Below are 19,114 nucleotides of genomic sequence, written 5' to 3' on the forward strand. Positions count from 1 at the left end.
AGAAATGCTCAAGTAACTATGTAGCACGTACGTAATCCAATTACACAACAGTGTGATGGGGAATCGTACAATATAGGATCACGTTCATACAATATATTGTATGAACGTGATCCTATATTGTACGAACGTGATGATTATGTATATTGTAATAACGCGATATTATGTTGTTCAAACGTGAAAAGTATATTGTACAAACATGATAGTATATTGTACAAACAGGAAAAGTATCTTGTTAGAACAATAAACTTTTCACGTTATAACGTGATACACTTGTATTTTTCTTTTGCCTGGGTGGCAGCTCTACGCTTCCGTAGGAATCAGCTGTGTTTTGCTGCCCATTTTATTTCGAATCTGGCGCGAACCGGCGAGCCAGTTCCTGAATCAGTCACGTGGTACGGACTGCCCGCGAGGCCTCGAATGTCACTGCATACGTAATCAAAGCGAGCTTCGACACGCGCTTCACAAAAACTTCCCCGAGATTACACGACACAGGTATCGAAGCTTCGACACACAGGACACATCACTACACACTTCATCGGTAAGGCAAGGCTCCAGTTTATATCGTTATTTGTGGAATAATAGGATTTACTCAGCTGTACTGTTTCAGTAGAAGAGGCGAACTTAGGAGTGCAGCTACAGGAGGGAGTTGCAACTCACTTTTAATGTGTTAGTCTGCGTCAGTATTATTTGCCAAAGAACATGGACGCTGGAGTGGGTTTTACGAAGTACATGTATGAGACAAGAGTTCATTTCTAAGTCTATGAAGACTGAAAACCGCAGGATACGCTTCCTGCATTGTTTTGTGTGTGCGTATGACTGTACATGTGTGTTTTTGAGCATGCTAAGAAATTGTGCATTCCTAATGAATTACTGCTCCCATAACAATATCTGGGAAATTATAATCCGATAGTGACAGTATCAGATACTTTATAGTCAGAAGAAACAGGTGTTATGAGATAATAAAAGACACTTTCTCCCATACTTAAGAAATTCTTTTGTTAGAATTTTTAAATAATTTAGCTATAACAGTCGTAATAATAGTAATAAAGATCATTTATACCAAGTGAAATAAAATATTTAAAAATCATCAGAGCCACATGCTTTGTGTTTTTACTGAAAACCTGTCTGTGGATTTTTTTTTTTTTAAAAAGCTGTTTTTTGGGTTTTTTTTCATGTGACAAACTATGTCTGAAGTACAGTAATATACAATTTTCACTGAAGAAGGATTGGCTGTCAGCGAGTCGTTTGGCGCCAAAAAGATAAACAAGTCGTGCTTTTTCGCGGCAAAACATCCATACAGAGCGCGCGTTGCAACGCATGACTAGCGTCAGAGGCGGAGCAAAACTTTTAGCCAATCAGATTTGGAGATACAAGCTCTTCGTCCTCGCCACCCTCCCCCCATCCCCCGAAACTGGAGATCCAGCTGCTGACATCAGTCTTTAACCGTTTCTTTTAGTGATGGGAAATCCGGCTCTTTTTAGAGAACCGACTCCTTCGGCTTGACTCACTAAAAAGACCCTCCTTCGGCTCCCAACCTGATCTTCAGGTTATTTTGTTGCTTAATTAATTTATTATCAACAACAATATAAAATTATACACAAAATGAATTACTAATATAAAAAAACATGTTTTTTTTTATATATGTTTATTATATAAATATGCTTTTATTTATTCACTCCACATAAAATGTAAAAAATAAATTATAAAATACAAAAAACAACTATTTACAATTTAACTTTTAACTATTTAAATTTTAAGCTTTTTCCTTTTAAACAAATTTAAAGGGAAACAACACAAAACACTGCAAACCACAACACAATAAAATATAAATTAAAATATGCAAAAAAAACAAACAAACAAAAAAAACCCAAAGATGCACGTTCTCTGGGATCATTTTTTTTTGGAAGAGTGTTTTCCTGCTTGGAATTGCATACATAGGATTCAGTGCATGAATAAACTTTCTGAATCCTTTATCATCCACAACTGATGATAAAGGATTCAGAAAGTTTTATAAGACAGAAAACTCCTATCAGACTTTTCATGCTGAATAATGATAAATATTCAGTATTGAGTTCTGTCTTGCTGGGGGTCACAGACTTCTGCAAAAACTGTCTAATAGGGCTTTGGAGTTGACGTAACGCCGCAAAACTTACAAGAATGAAAATGTGACACCAACAAAAAATGATGGCAGAGAACTCGATATCAGCTCGTCTCGCCGCTGCTATCCAAGCCTGACGTCTTCGTTTGGTAACATCAGATATATGAGATCCCTCACGTTGCTTCCAGGAGGGGAACTCATTTTCTTTACTATACTTTTCTAATGTGATGATGTTGTTGCCCCTGGCTTTCTCTCTCTCTCCCTCCTGCTCTGTTCCTGTGCTACCTCGAGTGTAACTCCCCCCTCTGCTCAGCCCAAACACAAGGCTCACGTGCGACGTGAAGCGAAAAAAGTGAGAGAAAGGATAGGGGGGAAAAAAACCATGGCTCTCGTCATTCACTTCAAAGAGCCGGCTCTAATAGCCGTTTCGTTCGCGGCCGTCATATCACTAGTTTCTTTGTATGAGACAAAAGAGTTCATTTATAAGTCGTATGATTGTACATGTGTGTATTTTTGAGCATGCTAAGCATTCCTAATGAATTTACATTAGGAAAATTCAAAAAATACATAAATTACAACTCAAATTTTAATCACAAACCCATCTTCTGAGCTGGGCAAGGCTCTGCAGCAGGCTGGGAGTCAGGACCATCAACAAAGTACAGCGAAATATTTAATTTACACAGTGTCACTAAAATCGCTCACATCTCAATGGATTTTGGCTGATTATCTTAGGAACTTAGGAACTTCCTGTGAGTGGTGAAAAGGCTGGTGATGATTTTCATGTCTTCTTATGTTTACAGAAGCAGTTAAAAGCTATATCTGCTGCCATACAAGAGAAGCATCATGGTTCAAGCCAAGTTCTGGGTAATGACTAAGCACTTTGACGGCTTCCCAAAAAACAGTGACTTTGAGCTGAAGGTGGAGGAGCTCCCTGAGCCCAAAGATGGAGGTAGGACTTTGTTGTTGTTTTTTTTCTCTCTGACAGGACAGAAAAGACCCCCCCCACACACACACACACACACACACAACACACATATTTATTTTGTCAAATAAATGTGTGTACCTTTGTTTGCAGAGGTGCTTCTGGAAGCTGTGTTTCTCAGTGTCGACCCGTACATGAGGTGAGTAGAGAGCAGAACCACATACACTGAATCATTTTCATAGCAATGCTACGTTTAGCTCATTTTTATACAGATGAAAATGTATTTCAAAATGTATTCGACTATATTGTAACACACTGCTTGTTTCATCAGGCCGTTCAGCAGAGTTGCCATGAAGGAAGGAGATGTGATGATTGGAACTCAGGTGGCCAAGTAAGAAACACAAACAGCACACGGGGAAAGCTTTTATCCTCGGTGATGTGCATGCCTGATGTTTACTGAAAAAGAACGCGGCCTTCATCTGCTGCTAATGACCAAAGACTTTGTGTCATTCCTCACTGACTCGAGAGTAAAAACAGATGTTGAGACATTGAGTTTGTAGCACTGAGAACACATCTGCTTCGGCAGTCAGTTTTCCACACAAAGCAATGTCACACAGAGGAAAGGCTAACATGTGATAACATGAACTAATATTGCAGAAATACACATACCGATTGTACAGGTGCTTATCAGTGCTCAGTCTGGTATTTGAGTAACAAATACCTGATAAACCTCTAGACTTATAATCTACAGTTTAATTTTGCGTTTTCAGCAACTAGCATTATCAAATTATCATCTCAATGAGAAGCTTTTTAATGTGATTATTATGTTGTTGTTTTCCTTTAGAGTGATCCAGAGTAAAAATCCAGCGTTTCCTGTGGGAAGCCACGTTGTGAGTGACAGTGGGTGGAGAACCCACACAATCAGTAATGGGACCGGCCTCACTCCCATCCTGCCTGAGTGGCCTAAAGATGTGCCCCTGTCTCTGGCTCTGGGTGCCATCGGGATGCCCGGGTAAGACAGATTTAAGTAACCTGCAAAGTCATTTTCTATTGGATGTTAAATCATGGCAGGATGTTCTGACTTTTCCAGCAGTTATTAGGTTGAAAATTGCAACCAAATAAAAGCATTAAAATCAAAAAAACAAGTAACAGTAAGACGTGAGTGATTTTATAGAGAAATATTTACATAAAATAGTCTTCTTTTAAGACAGTAAGAGGACAAACCCCAGATGTTTTCTCCTGTTGATGAGCTGAAGCAGAGTTTCTAAGCAGTTATTTTTGTGGGTATAATTAATATGGAAATCAAAGAGGCAACAGCTGGATTTACTGTTTCTGTCTCTCTGCAGACTGACGGCTGTTTATGGGATAGAAGACGTGTTGGGTCTAAAGGAGGGTGAGACCCTGCTGGTGAACGCTGCAGCTGGAGCGGTGGGCTCCGTGGTGGGACAGATCGCCAAGATCAAGGGCTGTAAGGTGGTGGGCTCGACAGGCTCTGATGCCAAAGTGGTTTTTCTCAAAGAGCTGGGATTTGATGAGGCCTTCAACTACAAAACTGTGGGTTCCCTGGAGGAGGCTCTGAGGAAGGCTTCACCTGAAGGATACGACTGCTTGTTTGAGAATGTGAGCATTTGTGATGTTAAATTGCAAAGCTTTGTGTTTTTGAGTGACAGCAGATTACCGCTTTTTGGCAAGTGATTGAAACTCCACGTGCCGCCATGACCACCCCGTTTCCCTAAATGTAAAATGTCCAGTCTCTCCCAAACTTCGCGGGCATGAGTCGAAAGTCAAGTTCGGAAATGTTTGATATGCGATTTGTCAGTAATGGTTAGAGCGCCACCTAATTGGACAACGATAATCATCATTGACTTCGATCAATGTCACATCAGATCGAAAATGCTGGGTGTAGGTGTTGGGCGTGGCTCGACGCGACGGGGTGCGAGGGCCCTCATAACGCTGCTTGCAGCTTTAATTTGTTTTTGTTGTTGTTGTTTTTAGGTGGGAGGATCTTTTGCAACTGTTGCCCTGGAGCAGATGAAGAACTGTGGAAGAATAGCTGTGTGTGGAAGTATCTCCACCTACAATGACAGTACACCGCAGACAGGTGAGGATAGCAGGCATCATTTTTTATAGAGTTGTAAAAACTCTGTCATTGTGGTATTCATTTTTTTTTATGAGACAGTTAATGATGTCATGTTTTCTAAAAACAAATAGATCCTAATGCTTTCATCAATTAACTTAATTCCTTCTTATAATCAGAAATGCAGTTAATACACCCATTAAAATTTCTCATGTATTATTGTTGTTTTCCACTAGAGGGAGACATTGCACTACTGAAGTGTGCTTTAAAAGCTGTGGAGGCACACAGAGTTATTTTAGATATGGATTGTAGTTTCCTTGCTGTGAAATATGTTTTATATTTTTCTCTCTTTAATGACCTGTGTTTTAGGTCCGTATCCCTACTTCACTATGATCATAAAGGAGCTGAAGATGGAGGGATTTATGCAAAGCAGCAGGCAGCACAAGCACCCTGAGACCCTCAAGAGACTGTTAGCATGGGTGAAAGAGGTTAGTGTGAGCCTTTCCTTTAAGTAAAGATGTAAACATCAGTTCCCCATGTTTCTGTTGTGATGTATTGTATTTGTGATGTGTGTATTGTGCGTCCACAGGGCAAACTGCAGTGTCGGGAGCACGTCACAAAAGGCTTTGAAAACATGCCGGCTGCTTTTATGGGAATGATGCGGGGAGAAAACATGGGCAAGGCCGTCGTCGCAGTCTGAAGAGTTCAATGCAAGAGAGCCAGCATTACTAATAACTGCCATTATTACACAATCTATCAATTAATGAAGAATCGAGCAATCAGCATAACAGAATCATTTCACATTAACATTTCGCTTGTTTTTCTTGTTTTGTTTTGTTTTTTTAGTGTATTGGTACTCATCGAAACAGCAGTCGAGTCACTTTAATCATTCAAAGAAATGTGATTTCTAGTCAGAAATCAGTTGTTCATAACGAATTGTTAGTTAAATCTGAAATATTACATTGAAATTGTGATTGTAGTTTACATTTAGACGTTTTGTGTAGCACCACCATCTTCACCATTCAGCGACTGAAACCTGAATGAAATTTTACTCAAGAAAAAGGAAATTGGTCAAAGGACATCATTCTGTTACGATCAGTGCAGATGTGTGGCTGCTACGTGTACACATTATTTACTGCAGAATGATTAACCGCATGCTTTGTGTTTACTGGAAACCTTTCTGTGTATAAAGTTGTTGTTTTTTTGTTTTTTCTTTGTTTGGTTTTTTTCCTTGTGAAACAACAATTCTGTGGCTTGCTATACAGTATGAATCTGATGTTTGCAGGTTCTGCTTCTTGGGACTCCCATATCAAAGGCAAGAGCAACTTAGATCCCAGCTTGTTTTCCACTAAAGCGTTACTTGTTGAAATATGATTTTGCAGTACGTGTGCAGCTCATCTCTGCACAGGCAAGCACAAAAGTTAGTAAGTACACTAAAGTATAGTTGTTTGAATGATTTCTTTCCATCTGTATTGAAGTAATCAAATTACAACTCAGATTTTAATCACAAACTCATCTTCTGAGCTGGGCAAGGCTCTGCAGGAGGCTGAGTCAGGACCATCAACAAAGTGCAGCAAAATATTTAATTTACAGTGTCCCCAGAAATCACTTGCATCTCAATAAATTTTGGCTGATTATCTTAGGAACTTATTCCCCATAAAATTCAAAACTATTTAATAACTTTAAAGCTTGATTTTGGTGATTTGCAGCAGAAAATATGTTGAGGTTCAGATTTCAAGCTTTAAAACATCTATTGCACATTTCAACATGAAAGTGCCAGATCCCATCCTACTTTTATTCAGTGGTATTTATATCAGACTCTTCACAACAACAGTTACCCCAAGATGCTTTATATTTTAAGGTAAATATAACCGATATCAACTACGCACTGTCACATGACCCACGTCAGCTGATTTGAGGTCCCTCTCCTGATTTGCTCCTTCCAAGTCGCGGCAAGGATGAAAACCGGCTGTGGAGGGATACTTCCGGGTTCGTCGCCTCCCTTGGCTGTAAGCTAACGGCATTGTAAAAAAAGCGTTTCTCCCCTCAGTTCGTCTATAAAATCTTATCACCTCAGCGGTGAGTGTCCTTAACATCTACCAAAAACAACGTTTTAGTTGTCAGTAACGAGTCGATCGTTTCCGCGATTAAAACTACATTTGGTGCGTTCCCACCGCGAGCAGAACTCCGGTTCGAAAACTGCTGTTTTTGAACACTTTTATTTATTTAAGCACTTAAATGGGCTTTCTTTGAAACAAAGTGCAATTGACTGATTATTGTTATGTGTTGCCTTGAATTCGGCGATGCTGTCTGTTTCTTTATTGTCGTTTTTGTATTTGTTTGTAGTGAACGCTACTGGAATGTATATATTATGCTACGTAGCCAAAATGATTAATAATTTAACCATTGTACCTTTGTGAAATATGATGATGATTCACATTGTTGCACAGAATTACAGAAAAAATGATTTGTTGAACTTGATGTGCTAATGGGCATTTTTCTGGCCTACAGGTCAGGGTTTTTTTCCCCCCACACTGAATCGATCATTTTCATATTGAAATGGCGAGCCGGTAGGACCATTCTTTTCCCCTCTTTTCACCCAGTTTGCAGTCTTTTGATTACGGACCTATTTTGCCCATTACATGAAGCTGGACCCTAAGGAGGAGTTCCTTAAAATTGAACTTGAAAAGAAACTTCAAAAAAAGGACCGAAAGGACTCTTGCACAGAGAATCACAACATTAGTTATTAATTAATTGTGGTACATTTATTTTGTGTTTTGTATTTATTATTTTGTTCCATTTCCCCTTTCCCCCCATTTATTCAATATATTTTGGGGTTTTCAAAAATATAATTTGCAGTCTCTGGTCTCGTCATTCACACCATCTAGGCTCCATACAGAACTATTTCTTCTGCGCGTCAGTCAGTAAACTCACCAATTGCAATAAAACTAGCCCTTATCTAACTTTGCGTTACATAAAGACTACAATAATACAGAGAAACCCTTAATCAGACGAGCGAGCACTTGGGTGACAGTGGGAAGGAAAACTCCCTCTTAACAGGAAGGAACCGCTGGCAAAACCAGGTACAGGATGGAGCAACCATCTGTCCCTGCCATTTAGGGGTGATGAGAGGAAGACTGGACAAGACACCCTGTGAAGGGAGACAAATAATGATGAAATGCAAAGGTGTATTAAAAAAAAATACATGAAGAAGAAACACTCATTCCATCATGGGAATCTGTCGCTGACTGCGTGTAGAGTGAAGAAAAGGACCTAAGCGCTGACACAGAGGGAGATGAAAAAAGGGTTTAAACAAAAGTGAGCTGTTTATTATAGGCTGGTTTTGGTTTAAACCCTTTTATTCGACAAGAATACCAAAAAAAAAAAAAAAAAAAAAAAAAAAAGCGAAAGCAAGTAGTGCGAAAACTAAACTCAAAGACTGGGAAAGTCCTACGAGAAGCGTCAACTTAATAGGATGGTTAAGACTGCCATGAGGATTGTTGGTGCCCCTCTCTCATCTCTGGAGGAGATCTACAAACAGCGCTGCATATGCAGAGCTATCTCCATCATCAGAGACCCCCACCACCCCTCGCATGGCCTGTTCTCCATCAGCTGCAGAACCACCAGGATGCTGGATTGCACAAGCCGTGAGAATGATAAACGGACTCTGCCCCCCATCCCACCCACACAGCCATTCACACAGCTACACTGTGAGGTCCACAAACGGACTGTAATGCTCCCTACCTACACACGCGCACACACACGTACAATACACTCCCCAGATACACACACGACCTAATTTAATCATCCCCTTCCGTGAAAGGACTGCTGCTCTCCACCTGAATGAATGTGACTTGAGTTTGTTTTAGAATTTAGATTTTATGTTATTTATCCATAACTATTGTTGCAATTCATTACTGCCTTTTACTGCTCTTTTTAAACGTATTCTTTTTAAACTGCATTATTTATTGCACTGTATTGTTTATTGCACCGTAGAGGCTGGTGAGAAACAGTATTTCGTTTCAGGCTGGGTAACACCATACGAAATGACAATAAACTTCTTCTTGAGTCAAACTAATAATAATACTAGAACTTAACATCCTTTCAATATAATATAAGAAATCACAAATACAAAAATAAACACAAAATGCTGGGTCCTGACAAAATCCCCCAGCGGCCTTGACGAATTGCAGCGTAACTAACAGAGGAGTCGGGGTCAGCTGATCCAGGACTAACTGTATGTTTTATCAAAAAAGAAAGTTTTAAGTCTAATCTTGATGGTAGAGAGGGTGTCTGTCTCCTGAATCCAAACTGGGAGCTGCTTCCACAGAAGAGGGGCCTGAAAGCTGAAGGCTCTGCCTCCCATTCTACTTTTAAATCTATTGAGAGCATGTAACCAACACTTCTCTTTAAAGTTAGTCTTCACCCAGTGCAGTGAAACTGGCTGCCAAACTGATGGCTGGCTTGCCATCCAGAAAGCTGGAGAAACTTAGTTTGTTCATTTTTATGTTTCCATCTGGGATTTCAGCAAAAGCTTTTGCATATTAATGCGCTCTGGTATGTGCTCTGATATTAGCAGTATAAACTGAAATTGACTGAAGGCGGAGGGGAGAGTTTGTTGAAGAAAACCTGCCAGAGAGCAGGTTAAGATCACAGATTGTGTTACCTTGGTAACTGGCACAGGGTTTAAGCGAGATATCTTTGTCAGGAAAAAACAAAAAGCCATAGTTTCCTTAATCTCAGGGTTTTTGTTTTTTCACGAAACACTGCTTTGTAACCCTGGGGTCCGTTCTTCGTACTTCGCTTACTACATCCAAGATCAAATGACACATCCAAGATCAAATCATCGCGCTAACTTTGAGCTCGCTATTCCGGTTCCCCGAACACACCTGTTGTTGACGATTAGTACAGCTGGATGAAGTAATGTGAGATCACTGGGTGGCTTAACAGGGGCTACGCATCGATAGTAGAAACATTGATCGGCAACCCTTTGATTGATCGGCGAAAATGTCGAAGGAGCGCGCTCGGCTCGGTATTTTTCGGCAGCAGAGCAAGAACTCTTGATTGAGGGATTTCAGGAGTTTCAGAGTTTAATTAAAACGCAAGGGAACACTGCAAAGGCTGCAAAAGCAAGGAGAGAGGGCTGGCAGAAAGTTGCTGACAAATTAAACTCGTAAGTAATTTAATAATAATAATAATAATGGATTGGATTTATATAGCGCTTTTCAAGGCACCCAAAGCGCTTTACAATGCCACTATTCATTCACTCTCACAGTGGAGGCAGCTACGGTTGTAGCCACAGCTGCCCTGGGGCAGACTGACTGAAGCCAGGCTGCCATATCGCGCCTATCGGCCCCTCTGGCCAGCACCAGTAGGCGGTAGGGTAAATTTATTATATTATATTATATTATATTATATTATATTATATTATATTATATTATATTATATTATATTATATCCTCTTTCACATTAGAGCCACAACAGGACCCACTAGAACATGGGAACAAGTAAAAGTGAAATATAAGAATATTCTACAGAATGGTAATATTTATCACTTATATTGCTTTTCGTCTCTTGGAAAGAGACCCTGAAATAATCTGTTTGTTTGTTTATAACAGCAACCAAGAAAAGGGCAGAGCAAAAAAAGACAGGTGGTGGTCCTGCACCCCCTCGTCAACAAGTTGGTTAAGTGAATAATACCCTCACGGGAATATCGATATCTCTCTATGAGCACACTGTCGCGCTGAGCTAAAGGATCCTGTCTGTCCCGCAATATATGCTGAATTCTGAAAACTCTCCTTATCAATCTTGCACCTTCCACAATGGGTTGCTCGCGTAAACGGACAGGACATGGCTGCGACAGGCTTCCCAAATCCACCTTCGCTTTTATAGCCGTGGTCTCTCATCTTGATTACACGAAGTAATTTACTATTACTACGGTACTCTAAAATATGAATTACATCTGGAATAATCAAATACATGAAATAGAATGATTAATGGTACATTTCCCTTTTTTTAGGAAATGACCTGTATGTATCTGTATGGAATCAATAAAAGGGTCAAGTGCTGCATTATCTTTAGTTACATTGATAACATTTATTTATGGAAAAACAGTGGTAAAATATCGCTGTTGCTTTCGTATAAATGAAGCGGACATACCTGAGTGGCCGCGATCTAATCCTGTTTACATAAAGTAAACCTGCTCCCGAGCAGCTCTGTTGCTATGACAGCAAGTCGCGGATGAGCTTCGGGGAACCGAACGATCCAAGATCACGCGAAATCGTCAACAATCAAATCCAGCTAACTTACTTAGCGAGGTACGAAGAACGGACCCCTGAGCATTAAAAGTCAAACCTCTGATATATATTTCTTTTTTTTTGTTGTTGTTGAAAACAACAAAATGTGGTTTAGAACTAGAAGATTTAGATTTACAGACTTCAAAACTTGGCAAGAACAGAGTTTTGTTTTGTTTTTAAGTAAAGGATTTAAAGCTGCTTTTATCTGCTTCCTTATTAACAAGGAGTCGCCACAGTGGGTAGCTCCATGTGTTTGACCTGAATAGATACATAAATAGTTACAGGTCAAATTTGATTCTAGAGCACACTGAATGTCTAGGAAAAATGTGTTTTTGTGTCTTTTGGTACTTTAGGAAAGGTCATAAAATTTCAGAATAAAAAAAATGTAACTATTTTTTACTGCTGTCAAATTTCAAAGATGGCTCAAATTTAACCCGAACAGTATGTAAAAGTTAAAGTAAATATCTTGAACCTTATTGGCAGGGTACCCTCTCTCACAGCTCAGAAGGTGTGCACAATACTTTTAGCCAATCAGATTTAGGAATAAAAGAACGTCTCCTGCCATGTCTTCTTTTAAGCTTTCACAAACCTGTCTCTGCCCACTTCCACCCACACGGACCCCACATCTTCTACTCTTTCTGTGAGAAGAGAGGCGACTGGTGAGTTCCAGCTATAGAAGGTAGAGAGCTGTTAGTGAAATGCATTAAATACTATTTTTCTGGATCAGGTGACGCTGAAGAGAAGTAGCAAACAGACGCAGGGATTAGTTATCACTTTTAAGCCTTTGCCTAAGCCATTATCTCGCTACCGACCATAAAATATTTGATACAACAGTTTAATGGCCCATTGTATTGTTTCACCATTGTTTAATTAAAACACAAAGAAAGTATACGTTCACTGTGGTTCTAAAGTCTGAAACTCAAACGCATTAAACTTTAGACTTCTCCTTTTTTCTTCGTTTCTTGGGAAAGAAAGATCCTTCCTGTTTTTAAGTGTGCATACTTGTATGTGAATGGACACCACTCTCTTTCTACTCCCAGCACTCAAAGAACTTGTGTGTGAATGTTTGTGTTTGTGTGATAAAGATGTCTGCATTTCATTTGAATTGTTCTTATAACCACAGCTAGGTCACTCATCAACTCTAAACTAGAAAATGATTTGTGCTGTTTGATGCTCACCACAGCTAAACGTCACAGAGTGAACGTCACACTTCAGGTTTTATTCAGCTCTATTTTGCACAGCGCTGGATGACTCAGCACTTTCATGTCTGTTGATAACTGTGACGGGCAATATTTCTTTACAGCGGCCATAAAAAAGAAGAATCATGGTGAAAGCTAAGTCATGGGTAATGACTCAGCACTTTGACGGCTTCCCAAAGAAAAGTGACTTTGGGCTGAAGGTGGAGGAGCTCCCTGAGCCCAAAGATGGAGGTACGTCTTTCTTCTTTCTCTCTACAGGAGAGCACCTTCTTCAGTTTTTGTCAAACATTAAGCATCGAGCACTTTAAATGAGTTTAGTTTTGTTTACAGAGGTGCTGTTGGAAGCTGTGTTTCTCAGTGTCGACCCGTACATGAGGTGATCAGAGAGCAACGTCACTCATTACTGAACTACTTTAATGCTCCTGATATAAATGCATATTGTAACACACCCCTGGTCCCAACAGGCCCTTCAGCAAAACCCACATGAAGGAGGGAGATGTGATGATCGGAGGTCAGGTGGCCAAGTAAGAAACACAAACACACCTGCACACAGAAAACTTGCATGATGTGCTGTGATGTGTACGTTTACTGACACAGTCTGTATCTGCTGTTAATAACACAGCGACATAAACCCTCTGATAAGTAAAGTTCCTGTGAAGTCTCAAGCTGAACATGAAAAGAAACACTGAAACTTTCTGGCCTGATTAACAGCTGAAATCATAGAAGAATCTGAGAAGACAACTGTACCTTTACTTTGTTGCTTTAACATTTAGTGTATATCATTTTTCTATGCCAGGGATTCAAAAATGCAGATAATAAAAGAAACACAGATTCCTACTGCTATGCTTGCTTGGGGAGCAGATTAAATTGATTGAAATGTCGGGATTAATGTGAAAAAGCACAAAATCACGCTCATGACCAGGTAACTTCAAGACTTTGTTACAAAGACAAACTTGAAACAAAGACGCCCACCACCAAAATTAATATTTGCACAGATTAATTTTGTGTTCTGACTGTTTGCAAACTGAATTATCCCAGTGACAGGACAGACTGAAGTGAAAACAGGTGAAAGCTTTTTTGTTTTTTTTTAATATTATGTTACTGTTTTCCTTTAGAGTGATCCAGAGTAAAAATCCAGCGTTTCCTGTGGGAAGCCACGTTGTGAGTGACAGCGGGTGGAGAACCCACACGCTCAGTGATGGGACCGGCCTCACTCCCATCCTGTCCGAGTGGCCTAAAGATGTGTCCCTGTCTCTGGCTCTGGGTGCCATCGGGATGCCCGGGTAAGACAGATTTAAGTAACCTGCATGGATCATAGTCACTTTCTATTGGATGTTAAATCGTGGCAGGATGTTCTGACTTTTCCAGCAGATAGATCGATGTGAAGTTTTATCAGCTGAATCTTAAATGTAAACTAAAAGCATTTGAGAAATTCATCTTAGTGATGTAATACTTTCCTTTTAAGTGTTTGTAAGGTGTTTAAGAGGTCAGCTAAACATGGTAATAGACACCAGAGTAAGTAATGAGCAGGAAATAGTTTTATTTTAAGAATATAAATATATGTAAGTGGCTAACTCCAGATGTTTTGCTGATGAGCTGAAGCAGAGTTTGTAAGCAGTGATCTTTGTGGATATAATTAATCTGGCAATCAAAGAGGCAACAGCTGGATTTACTGTTTCTGTCTCTCTGCAGGCTGACGGCTGTTTATGGGATAGAAGACGTGTTGGGTCTAAAGGAGGGTGAGACCCTGCTGGTGAACGCTGCAGCTGGAGCGGTGGGCTCCGTGGTGGGACAGATCGCCAAGATCAAGGGCTGTAAGGTGGTGGGCTCGGCAGGCTCTGATGCCAAAGTGGCTTACCTCAAAGAGCTGGGATTTGATGAGGCCTTCAACTACAAAACTGTGGGTTCCCTGGAGGAGGCTCTGAGGAAGGCTTCACCTGAAGGATACGATTGCTTCTTTGAAAACGTGAGCAGTGGTGGTGCAGTTTCAAGCTTGCATTTAATATTTAATCATTGCTCTACTCTTCTCTTGCATTCACACTGCATTCCTCACAGCACGTTACAATGCGTGTAAGTGACACTGCTGCTTGGTTTTAGGTGGGAGGCCCTTCGTCAGATGTCGTCCTGCAGCAGATGAAGAACTTCGGAAGAATAGCTGTGTGTGGAAGTATCTCCACCTACAATGACAGCCAACCCCAGACAGGTTTGTTACTGCCCTAACTTACTTTTTATTTTAAAAACTCCTGAGAGTTTTGTTCCTGCTAGGGAACAACCAGGGTTAGTGCACAGACACGACCACCAGGCAGACCACCACATCTGTCTAGCACTTTCAAAACCCTCTTATTGGTTTTTGGTGACCGAAGAGCTCACCCTGATTGGTCAAGGGCGGAGTCCTTCCAGGACATGAACTCTCGCACATAAGGATGATTTCAACATGTAAATTAATCAGAATGTTTTTGGGTTTTTTTGTATGTAATTTGTATAGTATTTTTTTCTCTCTTATTTCTTTTCTAAATGTACTTGTATATTGTTCACATGTTGAAATAAATTACCAAATACCAAATAAGTGTAAGGCAGGGGTAGGCAACTCCAGGGCTCGAGTGCCGGTGTCCTGCAGGTTTTAGATGTGTCCTTGATCCAACACATCTGATTTAAATGGTTAAATGACCTCCTCAACATGTCTTGAAGTTCTCCACAGGCTGGTAATGAACTAATCATTTGATTCAGGTGGGTTGACACAGGATGATATCTAAAACCTGCAGGACACCGGCCCTCGAGGCCTGGAGTTGCCTACCCCTGGTGTAAGGTGACTCCCAGAAACAGATTAAAAACACAATAAAAGCATGCGATAAGCTATAAGAACTAAAAATCACACTTAAGAATATAATTAAAAGATTAAAAATGACAAAAGCCTACATCTCATGTGAAAAAAGGCAAACCTAAAACAAACCACCCTGGCCCGGGATGACACACACATAACCAGCTACTCCCTGAGGTCATGTGATCAGGGCGTGCTGTCTGTACATTGTTCAAGGCTGAAAACAGTGTGTCCCACACTCTGGTTTTTATGTTCAGCATTTTTGTTGTGAAGCACTTTTGAATAAAAATATCACAACATGCTGTATAGATCAAGTTTTACTGATAATTTGTGAGTCGGCTCTGTGCACGCTGATGAATGATCTCATTCTTGTTGCCAGCTGGGGTGTTCAGAGCTTTCATGACCAAACTTTAGGGATTCATTTGAATTACAGGTATAAAGGTATGTAGATGGTATTAGACTGAAGTGGAACAGTGACCTTTCTGGAGGGGGCCTGGACCCCAAAGGCCCACACACAGCACTGTGAAGAACACAAAATGCATTTAATACACCTGCAACAAGTTCTTCTGTATTCATGTGTTTTTTCCACCAGAGGGAGAAGCTGCACTGCTAAAGATCCACAAGTGCTGTGGAGGCACACAGATGGTTATTGTAGACATGAACTGTAGTTTCTGTGAGTGAAAGATGGGTTAAATTTTTCTCTTGAACGGCCTGTGTTTTAGGTCCGTATCCCTACTTCACCATGATCTTTAAGGAGCTGAAGATGGAGGGATTCTTGCAAAGTAGGTGGGAGCACAAGCACCCTGAGACCCTCAAGAGACTGTTAGCATGGGTGAAAGAGGTTAGTGTGAGCCTTTCTTTTAAATAAAGATATAAACATGCTTCCCCATGTTTCTGTTGTGATGTATTGTATTTGTGATCCATTTATTGTGCGTCCACAGGGCAAACTGCAGTGTCGGGAGCACGTCACAAAAGGCTTTGATAACATGCCGGCTGCTTTTATGGGGATGCTGCAGGGAGAAAACATCGGCAAGGCCGTCGTCGCAGTCTGAAGAGTTCAATGCAAGAGAGCCAGCATTACTAATAACTGCCATTATTACACAATCTATGAATTAATGAAGGATTAATCAATAACTATGGAAAACAATAATTCCACATTAACATTTCAAATTCCTGATTACTTTTATAATCACAATGATATCAAAGATTAAAGCAACTCTGGGATTTAGAAATGTGATTTCTAATCTAAACAGCATTACTTTGTAATAAATCATTAAAGCTACATCTGAAACAAACCATCCACAATTGGAAGAGTGAAACTTTTAATCTCTAGACTTGAAAATTTCCTTAAGAAGGAGAAAATGGTGATAACTGTAAGACTTTCACTTTGCTGTGGTGAACAGTGTGGTTCTAGAATCTATTCTCATATTAAAATATCGATATTTTAGTACTTTGGGGTAAATTTGTAGTTTTTCATTAACAGGAACACAGTGAAAAGAAACTATATCATTCGGATCGTCTAAATGGGAAGGAACTACTTCCTCTTACGCCTTTCATAGTCATATGTGAAATACAGCTGTAGAAATGTGTCGCAGCCCCTGGCGTGCGCACTCACAACAGTGACTGAGCCTAAACGGAGTCATGTGTGGACGTATTTTACCTCCACAAACAGTCAAGACGTGGTTTGCGATGCATGTGGCATCACAGTGAGGTGTTGTGGCAACACCACTTACCTCGTCAAACACATCAGAGTAAATCATATCACAGAATATGACGAGCTTATGTTGAAGCAAACTGAAGAGGAGGAGAGGGACAGGTGCTGCTAGAGCAAAACAGACGTCTCTTGCGGAGTCCTTTAATGCTGCAGGCAGGCAACGTGTTCAAATAGCGCAAAACTTCAGGTTTTTTATTTCTATATGGTTATTCTGCATCATTAAGCAAGAAGAACAAGTAGTCTGATGTCCTGTAATCATTATGAAGCTCTATTATTACAATTACAATATATAATTCTATTATGTATTGTATTATGAAATACAATGAAACATGTTTTTGTTCAGAGTATCGGTATAGGACTTTGTAGGTGATGTCACGCCGCAATGCATTGTGGGAGTGCGGCACCATTTCAGCGAATGCAACCCCCCCTCCGTGTTGGAAGGAAGATTGCTACAAACCATACTTAAAAGCAGCTAAAAAGACAAAGGACGTTATAGACACAGATTCAAATGCAAAGAGATGGTACTTGCAAAAAATACCTTGCATTGGAAATGTGGACCCGTATGAAATAACGGCAGTGGAGTAGAAACCCTGAAGACCAACCGCTATTGACTAAGCCTGATATAGTTATACAAGGACTGTTACAGATGAACCTGCATACTGGGTTTTGCTGGGTAATATGACCAAGATACAGTCAGTGGTTGGCCATAAGATAGACTTCTCCTCTCTAGCTCTCAATCAAAACCATTGACTGTAGAAAAGATGGACGATGCGGCACCGCCTCCTCCCATTGTGCAAAAATGAAGCCAAAATATCCCGCTTGTGGAGGCTGCCATCTTGCAAATTTGGAGCCAGAGTCTGCGCAGTAGTGACTTGAGGTGGAGCGACTGTGTAATGCTCCCACCCACACACCCGCTGGACGTGACCGCAAACACGCCCCTCTACCAGTGTTGCCAACTCCTCAGTAAGGAAAATCACTATTGGTTGTCCTAAAAGTCGCTAGAAGTCGCTAAATGACTTCATCGCCTAATTTGCATAATTGGTCATGCTAATCTAATTGTAACCTATGTTGTTGGAGAGAGAAATAACATCGTGGAAGAGACATAAAGGGAGTAAAAAACGTCCTAAATGCATTTAGAGTTTATTTAGAACTACAAATTAAATTTCTTTTAGCAATTATTGTTTTTTTTTAATGTCACAATTCCAACCCTGCTCCTTTACCCGGGCTTGGACCGGCAAAAGTGACCCGAAATAGGCACTCTGGTGGAGTTACTTTGTGTGTGTGTGTGTTTATAAGTAGTTTTAAACCTTGTGATCCACAAAACAGCATAAGAGTAAAAGAGTAAAAGAAGAACTGACTGCGTTGCAGCACCTGCTGCTTGTTGAGAGTAAAAGCGATACGCGCTTTCACGTCTTTTTTTAGCAACTTTTTTTAGAAAAAAAGTCGCTAAGGGGTCTGAAAACTCGCTAAATATAGCGACAAAGTCGCTAAGTTGGTAACACTGCCCTCTACACTTTTACTTAGCCCGGCGGCTGCTCGAATTCTTTTGCTGGTTTACCGCGACTGACGACTCGTTTAATTAAGGTAAATACAACCATGTCACTGTTATAAAAAATAGACACACAGCTTATCATCTTATAGTTCTAAAACATCTAAAATCACTCTGTTGTTAATTTGTTAGTTAGATTAGCCGCTAGCATACGCACTGTGTTGGAGGCTTGTTGCTAGCTAGTTAGCGATGCTACACACCTGCTACTCTAATAGTCTGTGTTATTGAAGGATTCAGCACTTCTTATGTTTTATCCATTTTTAGACAGCGATGAGATCATCTGCACACTCTGCAGAAGACCAGAGTTACTGTTAATATCAAAAATATAATGCTGTCCTTTCAGATTTTAACATAAGACTGTGAGTGTAATGGATTTAAAACTGTTTAAATCTCTACAGCCTGGTAACATGAAAACTTTAAAAACAGCAGCAGAACGTTTCA

The 19,114-nt window shown here is 40.2% G+C and overlaps 2 protein-coding genes across 5 annotated transcripts; both read left to right on the plus strand.

Moving 5' to 3' along the window:
* Window positions 1-418: 418 nt before the first annotated feature.
* On the plus strand, window positions 419-6,307 carry LOC146714678 (prostaglandin reductase 1-like). 2 transcript variants are annotated; one of them, XM_085451046.1, is made up of 9 exons: window positions 419-538; window positions 2,899-3,047; window positions 3,174-3,219; window positions 3,352-3,411; window positions 3,865-4,032; window positions 4,367-4,640; window positions 5,016-5,121; window positions 5,467-5,585; window positions 5,687-6,307. In XM_085451046.1, exons 2-9 carry the CDS (start codon window positions 2,942-2,944, stop codon window positions 5,795-5,797), a joined length of 990 nt encoding a protein of 329 aa, XP_085307172.1. In that variant the 5' UTR covers window positions 419-538; window positions 2,899-2,941; the 3' UTR covers window positions 5,798-6,307. The 2 variants fall into 2 exon arrangements, with proteins under 2 accessions (XP_085307172.1, XP_085307173.1); XM_085451047.1 differs by having other exon boundaries at window positions 419-492.
* Window positions 6,308-11,857: 5,550 nt separating this feature from the next.
* Window positions 11,858-16,860, plus strand: LOC146714679 (prostaglandin reductase 1-like). 3 transcript variants are annotated; one of them, XM_085451056.1, is made up of 9 exons: window positions 11,858-12,072; window positions 12,697-12,823; window positions 12,923-12,968; window positions 13,057-13,116; window positions 13,708-13,875; window positions 14,285-14,558; window positions 14,690-14,795; window positions 16,133-16,251; window positions 16,352-16,860. In XM_085451056.1, exons 2-9 carry the CDS (start codon window positions 12,718-12,720, stop codon window positions 16,460-16,462), a joined length of 990 nt encoding a protein of 329 aa, XP_085307182.1. In that variant the 5' UTR covers window positions 11,858-12,072; window positions 12,697-12,717; the 3' UTR covers window positions 16,463-16,860. The 3 variants fall into 3 exon arrangements, with proteins under 3 accessions (XP_085307182.1, XP_085307181.1, XP_085307183.1); XM_085451055.1 differs by having other exon boundaries at window positions 11,859-12,052; XM_085451057.1 differs by lacking the exon at window positions 11,858-12,072 and adding an exon at window positions 12,465-12,608.
* Window positions 16,861-19,114: the final 2,254 nt, after the last annotated feature.

Source organism: Copadichromis virginalis, linkage group LG3 (assembly GCF_057382275.1).
Source record: "Copadichromis virginalis isolate Kocher_CV1m ecotype Utaka linkage group LG3, C_Virginalis_male_GT1.1, whole genome shotgun sequence".
Classification (NCBI taxonomy): domain Eukaryota; kingdom Metazoa; phylum Chordata; class Actinopteri; order Cichliformes; family Cichlidae; genus Copadichromis; species Copadichromis virginalis.

What these genes read in the sequence shown, in the direction of transcription:
- LOC146714678 (XM_085451046.1), top strand. Translation starts at nt 2,942, where the DNA reads ATGGTTCAAGCCAAGTTCTGGGTAATGACTAAGCACTTTGACGGCTTC. An exon ending in AGTGTCGACCCGTACATGAG is followed by an intron (nt 3,220 to 3,351) that starts GTGAGTAGAGAG and finishes TTGTTTCATCAG; the next exon opens with GCCGTTCAGCAGAGTTGCCA. An exon ending in GGTGCCATCGGGATGCCCGG is followed by an intron (nt 4,033 to 4,366) that starts GTAAGACAGATT and finishes GTCTCTCTGCAG; the next exon opens with ACTGACGGCTGTTTATGGGA.
- LOC146714679 (XM_085451056.1), top strand. Translation starts at nt 12,718, where the DNA reads ATGGTGAAAGCTAAGTCATGGGTAATGACTCAGCACTTTGACGGCTTC. An exon ending in ATCGGAGGTCAGGTGGCCAA is followed by an intron (nt 13,117 to 13,707) that starts GTAAGAAACACA and finishes GTTTTCCTTTAG; the next exon opens with AGTGATCCAGAGTAAAAATC. An exon ending in ACGATTGCTTCTTTGAAAAC is followed by an intron (nt 14,559 to 14,689) that starts GTGAGCAGTGGT and finishes GCTTGGTTTTAG; the next exon opens with GTGGGAGGCCCTTCGTCAGA.